At 49.9% G+C, this 10,954-nt stretch overlaps 2 protein-coding genes across 2 annotated transcripts; both read right to left on the reverse strand.

The window, feature by feature from the left end:
* Positions 1-3,229: 3,229 nt before the first annotated feature.
* On the reverse strand, positions 3,230-5,905 carry EJ05DRAFT_524870 (uncharacterized protein; the record flags this gene model as incomplete). Its single annotated transcript, XM_033748829.1, has 2 exons — positions 3,230-5,683; positions 5,804-5,905. 2 exons carry the CDS (start codon positions 5,903-5,905, stop codon positions 3,386-3,388), a joined length of 2,400 nt encoding a protein of 799 aa, XP_033595223.1. The 3' UTR covers positions 3,230-3,385.
* A 1,218-nt stretch (positions 5,906-7,123) lies between these two features.
* On the reverse strand, positions 7,124-10,619 carry EJ05DRAFT_481015 (uncharacterized protein). The gene is made up of 4 exons (XM_033744978.1): positions 10,245-10,619; positions 9,783-9,973; positions 9,634-9,731; positions 7,124-9,564 (listed from the first exon to the last, which is right to left on the reverse strand). Exons 1-4 carry the CDS (start codon positions 10,311-10,313, stop codon positions 7,289-7,291), a joined length of 2,634 nt encoding a protein of 877 aa, XP_033595224.1. The 5' UTR covers positions 10,314-10,619; the 3' UTR covers positions 7,124-7,288.
* Positions 10,620-10,954: the final 335 nt, after the last annotated feature.

Here is a 10,954-nt window from a genome sequence, read left to right on the forward strand (position 1 = left end):
ATACTTCCAATTTCGAAAGTTCACCATCTCGATTCCACTATCTCAATTCTATTGATTCAATTACGATGTATTTTCTCACAGCAACACTTCTGCTTCCAATAACTAATGCCTACCACAGCCTCATCTAAATACCACTTCTCGACCACCATGCCTAACTCCACCATGACGACCGTCCCCATGTCCCCAACCGAGAAGAATGGCTACTATCGCCGTATAGAACAGTACGTCGAAGCAATTTGGGGCCCGGGAGAGTACAGTACTGGGCTTGAGCGGAGTGGGCACCTGTTCTACGCGTACGTCAAGAAGGACGGCTCCCAGCATCAGCGGACCTCCCCGCATTTCTCAGAAGAGGCGGCGCTCAAGAAGCTTGAGCGCAACTTGAAAGACATGTATGATGCCATGGAGACAGAGTCGGAGAGTGAGACGCCTGCTGAGTCGAAAGAGGACAAGAAGAAGTAGAGGTGTCCGGCAGCAAACAGACAGGGGCTGACGGGCTGGTTGGCTGGGGCTGAGAGAGCTCTTCAGCTTATAGAGAGCTGAATATACGCGGGTTTCCTCCTCGATGTGTGCTTTGAAATGTGAACCATTGTTGTTTGGTGATTGTACATGCTCGTTGGGTATATGCCCAAGAAGCTAAAGCCACCCCTGTGTTTCAAAGCCTAATAGACTGTAAGGTATTGATTTTCTACTGTCTAGCAGCCACTAGGCAAGTTCGTATCAGCTATGAAAGGGAGGAACGAGTTGTTCAATGATTCCGTTGAGAGCTGTGCATACAAAGCTTTCGCGATTGTACGAAGAGCCTTTCTACGTTTCTACGTTACTTATTCCAAGAGGAGAGACTTTGCTATCTACTAAGGTTTAGATAGATGATATATGTTCATCAGGGTATATAAAAATACCTAGTTCTATTTAGACTGAACGGTATGCTTATGTAGCGTATAGTAGTTACTTTTCTCTTTGGAAACTAGAAATCACTCTTATGATCTTGGCTCAATCGTATAATATATCCGGTATCACTATAAAGAACCATATTGACTAGGTCAAGTCTGTTTAGCATGCGTGTTACAATGTGACTTGTATAGAGGCATAATACGAGTAACGATTACCTGTTAACATCCTTACCTGAGAAAACCCATCTCTGCTTATTTTTGAGCTTAATACTCACAACTTAGTTCAGTATACCTTCTCTAACACTGATTCGGCCATGCACACCAGTCAACACAGAAGTATGAATATACAGAAATGGGCCAGGAGGGTCAGAGTTCTGGCTCTGAAGGTCCACGAGAGGATAGGAATCTTGCACAGTCGCGGACGGCTGCTTCGATGCATGAGATTTCCGAGGGCATAGGTGACGAGGAAGGTCATTTTATCGTGCCTCCTAAGAAGAAGATCCGTAAAGTCGGCTCGATAGTCGTCTCGTCAAAGTGTTGCTTGGGTGGGTGGTGGTGTCCGTCACATTGATGGCGCTGATCGGGGAAATGAGATCCAACAATAAGAAAGTAAGATGTATATAGTCACTATACGCTCCGTCACATACTAACCGAAATAGATAGATGCTCTGTTCAAACACAAGCCAGAAATGAAGCTCGAAACCTTCCACAAGCCTAGTCAGAGATCCCTCCATCCATCGATGTCCGCCATATAGTCCCAATGACCCAATGACCGGTATACTGTGTAGCAAAACCATAGCCATAGTGGCAATCAAAAACATCATTTGACCAGTTGGGGTTTCTTTTCTTAGAAAAGCAAAGATGGTTTGGGATTGACCTCAATATTAGGACTGGAAGACCAAGAAGAGAAAATTGTCATTGATATCATAGTTACAGTCAGCAAACCGTAAATCAACCAACATGTTTGATACACCACAGAAACAGATAGAACAATTGAGATGCTCAGAGGGTGTATCACCGCTGTGTCCCGACCCCTGGAGATTGTATCTTGCATCCACGTCTTCGGTACCATATCCACAAAGCCCAAACCTCTTCTTCCGTGACACAAGTCTCATCATCCACCTCGCCACGAGTCCACGACCCCCACGGTCACCCACGAGACCGCCAATTCTTTGACTTCCATCTTCACTTGATCCTCCCGCACTCCAAACTACGTCTTGTGAGCCCGGGTTGAGATACAGTGTAAGCACAGCCAAGCTCCGCCACCCCTGACATCGTCAAGTTGGACAGCGTCGACGCCCTAGCGTTATATGATAATGATAGGCTGGCCAGTCAGACTGTAAAAAGCAACGATGTCTAAACTGTGGAGAAGGACAGACAGATACCTGGGGTGCCCATTGTTGCCGAGGAAGGAGACGGGAGAAGCGCAATAGACTTTACAACGCGGAGCGGGAGTCATCATATTCAGATTGGGATATTAGGGATGAGCTTCACCCTTTACTGCAATACACATGTGTCCTTTGATACACGGCCACGGTAATAACGAGTGCAATTGGAGCTATTTTCCCAAAGGCGGTAAAATCTGCTTGCTATGCTGGCGCTTGGTGGACGGAAGGGTGTCTGACTTGAGAAACAGAAGTAACGTTGAAGCGTGTGGAAATTATTGGTGCTAGTTTCATAGTCTAATGCTCCATCGACTCAAACTGCAACTTCTCTCGTACGCTCAGATTATTTGCTCCCACAGGATAGGAGAACATGGAGAAGACTTAGAGGTAAGTAGTAAAATACGTAGTGTAACGAGGTCATAGATGATAAGAGGTTCTACCAAGGTGCTCTCACCTTTAAGTCCATAAAGGCACCTTAAGTATGGTCCCGGCCAGTGGCCAGGGTAAGCGATATTTAAGGCTTTGCGAGAATGGAGTAGTCCACAGTGCCGCGCGCCAGCCGGCGAAGGAGCGAAAGATGGTTATAACGTGGAGATATGAATCAAGGTAGACATATGAATCACAAAGAGTTGGTCTGTCGACATTCATAGTACTACATACATGCGAAACCACCACATCAACGCGACCTTGATTTAACTTATACACCCCTAGCGCGGACATAACACATGTAGACTTTTCGTAGCATAGTTCCCTGCAAGAAGATGCAAACTCCGAGAAATGATCCCTGTTGCGGGGCATGTCATAATAGATACAATAAGTAAAGAAATGGACCCTAGGCAAGACGCCCGTGATTCATAAAAGTATGATGCACAGTTGAACAAAGGATGCCGCTTTATAGGCAAAGAAAGGGGAATGTCCACCTAAATGCTCGTGTAGAGAATCATAGCTGACGAGGAACATGGGCCGTATCTATCGGACCATTTCCGAAGTCGAAATTCATGAGAACTTAAGGGCGTGGAAAGCTTGAATGAAAGCTGCCGATTTTTTGAAAGCCTCTGTCGATGTCATCAATATGCTGTACGATCTTGTCGTTATCCTATTGGTTGCGACTCACTTGGCAAGATCGATACCCTCTTCCTCCTCATCGTCCATTCTGTCTCTGGCGAGACTGGCCCTTTTGCCGTAAGACACTCCCGATCCGCGTGTAGTATTCGCTGCAATCGTAGATGACGGACGCGCGATAACGCCACCGAACCCAGCATTGAAAGATGAGCCCTGAGGAATCTTGTCTCCTGCTATACCACTGTTGGACACAGAGCTAAGGGTGCGCTCACGTCCTGACTTAGTCTGTCGTCGGCTCATCGGCCGGCTCATGCTACGGGTAGGGCTAACAGGCTCGGGCACCTCTTCGTCTGCGTCTTTGTCCAACTCTGGCTGAGGTAAAGGTGGGCTGCTTGGTTGCGGCGGTATATCTGGTGTACTTTCATCATCGCTTGTGTGTTTTCTCTTCCGCGAAGGACTCAATTCTGTACGCACAGGAGTACTCCCAAGATCTGCATATCTCCAGAATGGGGCGGGCGAGCTTAATTGCATGAACTGTGATGGAGCCTGCGCCGTCGACGGAGGCGCAAGGCGTGGAGCATGACGAGCTACAAGTGGTGTGACGAGATGGTTCGCGCGACTGGTCTCGGTTCCATACAGAGGAGGAGAGTTTGAGCCACTGACCCTCAGACCCGGGGCGGTGTCGGGTGCGCTGGGGTTCCGGTCAAGTCTACTTGTCGTGTCAACGTTCGCGCTGCTGCTCGCGGCATAAGACGGATGTGTACCATGTTGAGCCCGGCTGTTGATGGGAGTTCGAGATTGTTCCCCGTTGTTCGACGGTGGCATGATGTCCGAGCCCTTCGCGAGACGAGGACCTCGCTCTGGGGTATACGCCTCAGTAGCCTGGGGTATCTGATTGAATGGGGGAGTGTGAGAACGCTGCGGAGACTTCATCTTAGAATCTGAGGTTGGAGGTCGGCCATTGTCTCTCTGCATGTACCCAAGGAACCGCTCACCTGGATGCGAAGAAGGGGCCATGCCCGCCGCGGGAGAATTCGGACCTGAAGAACCCATGCGTGCAGTTCCGCGGCGACCATTCATCAATGTCTTACGAATGAATTCATCACGCTGGTCGTCGACAATCTTCCACTTCATCCCCTTGCCGGGCTCATCGGTACGACGTGCTACTTTCTCGAAGGCTTTTGACAGCGAGAGATTGTGGCGAATCGAATTTTGCCACCCACTACCACTGTAACGATAGAATGCATATTTGTCACGGATGTACTGGTAGATATGCGCTAGGGTCAACATCTCATCCGGACTGCTCATTATGGCCTGACCGATAAGTTGGGCGTAACTCTGAGGAGGTTTGAGTTCTTTGGCAGAATCTGCGCTATAATCGATATCCTCCGTGCTCTCCATCATGACTCCGCGTGCATATCCCGGAGACTGGGGTGCTCGCTCTTTTACGCGCGATGCTAGAGGTGTAGCAGGCTGAGGAGCTCCAGCGAAGGCAGCTGCAGCGAAAGTATTACCCGGTAAACTGGCCCTTGGTTTCACAGCGCTTTGTGGGTAGGGCTTGAAGCCTGTGGAAGAGGGAGGAAACGGATCAAGATCGGTGAACTGGCGGTCATCAATAAAGCCTCTACCATTGCGCCGCCTGGAGCGCGTCTCCTCATCCGTTGATGTTTCGGCTGGATCTGCGAGCGCCTGCTGCTTGATGTATGGATGAATTACAGGCTCCACGTTGGGCAGAATGAACAGCATCTGTGTACCAACGATCGCGATGACGGAGCCAGAATGCAAGGTGACATTGTGATCTTTGTGGACTGTCGCATCATCAACTCTCAGCGCATTACGACCTCTTGTTGTGAGGATCCATTTTTCTGTATCGCTATTGTATTCGATCGAGGCGTGGAGTCGCGACACCTCACGACTTGGACCCAAGTCGATAGCTATGTGGAAATTACTACCCGTGTTTGCAGACGATATTGTACCGGGAATGCTTGCAGGAGTGAGACCATCTTGCGGGTGATTTGGGCGTTCGGCACGGCCAATATGCACATAAGGTTGTTGGACAAAAAGGGTCCAATCACGACCAGCAATCTTGGCAAATGCCGGCCTTTCGTTTGCATCCCGCGCATGTAAGTCGTTTGAAAGCTCAATTGAAGCAGTTATTGGGTTTCGCGCAACTTTCAAGTTCGCTATTATTTCGTCGATCGAAGGTTCGCTTTCGGCATCGTCATCTTTTGTCTCGACTGAATCAGGACTGCTCGCCTTTACAGGCACAACTTGATCAAGTGAAGGTACAGTCTCAGGCACAGATCCGGGGGCTGGGGACTGGGCAGCATTTTCAGTTCCGTTCAGCTATAGAATATCGTCAACATAGCTTCGATGTTTGCCATGACAAGGGCAAAGTCATGTCAATAAACACAGTTTGGTCCATGTCTGTCGTACAGAGGGGAGTCTTATTAAGCAAACACTTACTCGTCTTCTTTTCCTTGTTGGAGTCGACATAATCTCAGTCGCATCGATATCCTCTGCCTCGACTTCCTTCTTTGTCCGTTCACTTCGTCGTCGCGGAGCCATTCTGGAGGTGGATTTGCTGTCGACAGGGTCAAGGGTGACTGGAGGGAAAGCGTAAATATTTATAGAATTCGTGCGAAGATGGCTGGGTAATGCAGGTAGGGCTTATTTGCAGTGTTTGTGTGTGTTTGCTAGTATGGAGCCACGACCTTCCAGACGGGAGGATGCTCTGACACTGAATTCCGCAGGTGGTGTTTGTGAGGAAGTGTGCAGGTTTTGCCGGCGGAAATGTTATGTTTGTGATGGCTGCGCTCGCCGCTAGCTAGACCGTACCAGTCGCAGGTGAAACTGTCTTTGGCTTAATTTGCAGAGCGCAGCGTCATCTCAGTATGAATGCAAAGCAGATGACAGCTGGCAGATTGTCGCCGTCGGTGTGGTCGGTGTGGTCGGCGGGAGAAAGTGGTGGTTGCGGCTTCGACGGACAAGGAACCTGAAGAGAGTCGTGTTGTTTTTGCGTCGGACGCGCGCACTCGATCGGAGACAAGCGCAGTGCAGGCGTGCTCCGTGTCCTTGCAACCCAGACTTCAGAAGCCTCGAGTATATGCCAGCGTGTCTGTATTGAGTATATAGTAAAGGATTGAAGCTCAGATAATGTCTTCAAGCAGCAGAAACAACGACAAGGGCGAGCGTTGACTGCTGTTGGCTGGATTGATTACAAGGTGATGCCGATCTGTTGCAGCACGTCACGTGGGGCAAACACGCACACGCTTTCGGCAAACTACTAGTGCCGTGTTTCGTGCGTCACCCAAATAATTAATTACAGTGACAATTGTCAAACAGAGCGAGCACCACAGCGTCGATCCAGGAACATGGACTAAATCATCTTTCCAGACTCTCTCTCTCTCTCTCTCTCTCTCTCTCTCTCTCTCTCTCTCTCTCTCTCTCTCTCTCTCTTTCTTTCTATCCTGACTCAATCGTCCGGTTTCTTGCATACAAATAAGCCCAAGACAAGCGTAGGAATGAATTGAAACGAGCCCCTTCGCGGCCGTTACTAAATAAATTCTTGGCCCCTACCCTCGTACGAGAGCTGCGATGGCGGCCTAAGTTCGGCGCCTTCAATATGACGTACGTAGAGATCATTCTGGCCACGTGACCCTGCCCAGACTGCCTGGTCTCGAGCGCCACGACCGTTTTGAGCTTCCCGACCTGTAGCTTGGGAGGGTGTTACCCCGGAATGGTACATTATCTGGTCGGATTCACACTGCAGGGCTTTACAGTAACGACGGACATTGAAAATAACTTTGGTTCTCAGGTATACAACTAGACTGCAGAATTTCTACAGTTTCGACATAACGCTTTTATCACATTACTACCTGAATCGCTATATAACCCAAGGCTCAAACATCATTTCAATCCAGGACTTGCATCTCATACCGTTGCATAGCTTCAAATGTCAAGCGGGGCACTGAGAGGAAGATTCCTCGAGGTTGGACCAACGTACACGGTCTTTGGATGTTCTGAGATGTACCAATTTTGGGTTGTGGTGTCCCAGTTACTCAGATCGCGACGAGTTACGTCTGCAACAAAAGTAGCCGACATACCCTTATTGATGCTTAGACGAGCGAAGGTACGCAGGACAACTTTGGGGTTGTCCTCACCACCCAAGCTGAGGTAAAGCTGAGGGATTTCCTCTCCATCTCTGTCACCGGTATTTGTAACGGTACAGGTGACGGTGAACATGACATCGTAAAGCAGTGGATTACCACCTGGGCCACCCCCAGCAGCAATGCGTGGCTGAGGGGACGAGTCACGAGCACCCGGCGGGAGGAAGTCTTCGCTACCATAGTCAGAGGAGTTGGAGGCAGTGGCCAGGTCGGTGGAGTTAAGATAAGGATAAATATACGAAGTGACGTAGGTGAGATTAGCAGGCCACTGGTAGTCATTTACGTCGGTGCTGTAGTTTCCTAGAACCGGAGCAGATCCTGTCTGACCCGTGGTTGGCGTGTATTCGCCAACGGAGTGCTTTTGGACTTGTATATCAGAGTAATTGTACGTTGTATAGGATAGTCCATATCCAAACTCGTACACAGGCTTGATTCCAGCACGGTCGAAGGCTCGGTAATCAATGAAGACACCTTCCTCAAAGTTGTCTTGTGGTGCATTCTCGCCGTTGTTTGGCTCATAAAGGAGATCGGAGCCATAGTCGGCACGGTCGCGGCCTAACGTGAAAGGTAATTTGCCGGCTGGGTTAACACGACCGTACAGGACGTCGGCAATAGAGTTACCCGACTGTTCACCCGGAAGACCAGCCCAAAGAATTGCAGTCACGTTAGGGTTCTCGTTCCATGAACCGATAGTGACGGGACCGGTGGAGTGAATGACGACGATAGTGTTATTGCATACAGCCGTGACATTCTGGATTAGAGTCTCACCGTTGTTCCAAAGGGTAAGGTTGTTACGGTCGCCGATATTTCCATCGACGTTGATGAAACCCTCACCAGAGTCAGAATTCACGAAGACGATGGCAGTATCGACCTGTCTCCCAAGAGCCGCAATGTAGTTGTAAGCATAGTTATCCGTCACAGACTGCACAACTCTGCCATTCTGGACCAACTCGTTCTGAATGGCGGTGAGTGGCGACACCAAAAATGGAAAGCTAGAAGTCCCCGATCCCCAACCCATCGCAACGGTGCCGTTGGAACAGCCGTGATCAGGACATCCATTAGGGCCATATTTGCTGTCTTCAGCATCTTCGCCGAAGATACCGGTGAATTTCTCCATACCTGACAAAGGCAGGGTGCTGCCAACGTTTTTCAAAAGAACAGTGGATCGGGCGGCAGCGGTGCGGATAGATCTTGTATGCTCGCCACGAACGTCTACGTGCTGGTTAATCAGACCATAGTTCTGCCTGGCGTAGGCATTCTGATAGCCAAATGTGTCGGTGCTCCAGCTGTTGAAGTTGACTGGGACTCGAGCGGTGTCACGGCCTACGAGGTAGAATGCAGCCATGATGCGCGTGACCATGTCATCGAGACGCCATTCAGGCAGAGTCCCGTTGAGAACAGCAACCGTCATGTTCGGGCCCCAATAAGAAGTGTACGTGTTGAAGAGAACATCACCAGGCATGGCCATGTCCATTCCTGCAAGCGCAGTGCTCACCCCAGCGTGCTGAGCTTGCCAATCGCTCATGACGAATCCTTGAAAGCCGAGTTCGCCCTTGAGGAGGTAATTGAGGGTGTATGAGTTTGCGCAACCGTACGAGTTGTTGATTTGCTGGTAAGAGCACATGATGGCGCCGGTGCCTGCTCTGACAGCATCCGCAAACGGCCACAGGTATAGCTCGTGCATCGCTTTGTCGGCAACATTCGAGCTCAGCGTCTCGGTAATGTTGAAACCATAGCCGACGGATTCACCAACCTGACGGAAATGCTCTTGTTCATTCATAATGTAATGCTTCGTAGTCGCAACTACGCCAGCAGCCTGAATTCCTTTGATCGTCTCGGCAACAGCAATCCCAGACAGGACAGGATCAGGGCTGTAGCCTTCCCAATTACGGCCACCAGCTGGTGAACGACCAAGCGGGCCAACGACAGGGCCCAGCTGAACGTCAACGCCTTTCCCTCTGAACTCCATGCCCATCTGATAGCCACGCTCATACCACAAACCGCGGTCCCAAGCAGCGGCAACGGTCCCACCGGCGGGAAATGCAGAGACGAAGTCGGCTACAAAGTGTCAGCGCACACTCTTGGAATCAAGAACAGAGCAAGGCGCGCATGGTCCGCTCCACATACCGAACCGAATGCCTAATGGAGAATCCTGCATACACAGGCCCTCGAAACCAAGTCTGGGAACAGAGCCAACATTACCAACGCATGGTCCTCCTTCCCAACTGTACTCTTGTCAGCAGCCGACGCGGTTCTGGCTTCTCATGCGCGCATACCCAACACCAGTGGTCAAATTGACCTTCTCCAACAGGGTCAATTGACGAACAAATGCCTGAGCTTTTACGTAGGCCTGATCCCAGCCGCCGGAGCCATCCATCCATGGTGAAGGGTACTTTGGAGGCGAATATGCGTTATTGAGGCCTTCGTTACCTGGCACGGTAGCGTTTGGATATGTGGTATTTGGAAACTAGCAGGAATTAGCCCATGAGCACAGCAAACCTCGTTGACGAACAGCTGGTGATTCTGCACGATGTAGTATTGCGATGGGGAGATGTAGAAATGAAAACAAAGCATTCAAGGTTATCAGGAAGCTTTGAGAAAGCTCCATTCTGGGTGGAGTGTGTAGCGGCGACGCAAGGGAAACTGGCTATCTATTCTTGGTGGTTGCGCGCAGAGGGGTATGGTGGAACAGATTGACGCAGCTTGTTTCAATTCGACTCGTGTCCAGGGTAACTCACAGTTTGCGCCAGTGCGACAGTGGCCAGGGCTTGCGCAATGGCAAACAACAACCACGTACTGTATCCCATGATGGACTATTGTCGCTGGTAGGAATATCGATAGGAAGAATATTGATGGGCTGCACAAAGAATGACGGGCCGAACGGGAGACGATTGTGAGATGGAGGAGGTCATTCAGTAAGCAGCAAAGCAACGAAGAGCATGACCTCAGCCTCAACTTACCCCGGGTAGAAGTGTGCTTTAAACGAAGAGAAGCAAGAAGCACCCGATGCAGGGTGTATGCAGGTATATAGGTATATAGTTTCCGCTAATGGTGTTCACGAGCGGGCAGTGGATCCATCGTCGTGACGGGCGCACTGCACCCCCTACCAGTACTGACCTGTCGGGCAGTGTCTCCGTCTCTATGCATGGCAAAACATGACGTGAGTGTTGGATGATGTGCATATACTAGGCTCGTCCGGGCAGTTGTGCGCGCGCTATGGAAATAATGACTGGTTATCGTTCTTATTCTTGGCTTATAACAATATTGACGTCGCTACGCCACGTAGCAGCGAGAGTAGCGAAAAATGACGAAGCCCGGAGCAAAGACTCGGGAGCTGGGCCATGAACGGAGTGGCTATTGAACCCTCTGGTTAAAGGTATGGATATAATTATATATGTATGTGTATACTTATTACGGTACTGTACATAGTATATACGCCGTTCGCATG

This window comes from Pseudovirgaria hyperparasitica (genome assembly GCF_010093815.1).
Source record: "Pseudovirgaria hyperparasitica strain CBS 121739 unplaced genomic scaffold EJ05scaffold_31, whole genome shotgun sequence".
In the NCBI taxonomy this organism is placed as follows: domain Eukaryota; kingdom Fungi; phylum Ascomycota; class Dothideomycetes; order Acrospermales; family Acrospermaceae; genus Pseudovirgaria; species Pseudovirgaria hyperparasitica.

What these genes read in the sequence shown, in the direction of transcription:
- EJ05DRAFT_481015 (XM_033744978.1), bottom strand. Translation starts at nt 10,313, where the DNA reads ATGGGATACAGTACGTGGTTGTTGTTTGCCATTGCGCAAGCCCTGGCC. An exon ending in CTGTCGCACTGGCGCAAACT is followed by an intron (nt 9,974 to 10,244) that starts GTGAGTTACCCT and finishes AATTCCTGCTAG; the next exon opens with TTTCCAAATACCACATATCC. An exon ending in AATTTGACCACTGGTGTTGG is followed by an intron (nt 9,732 to 9,782) that starts GTATGCGCGCAT and finishes ACAAGAGTACAG; the next exon opens with TTGGGAAGGAGGACCATGCG.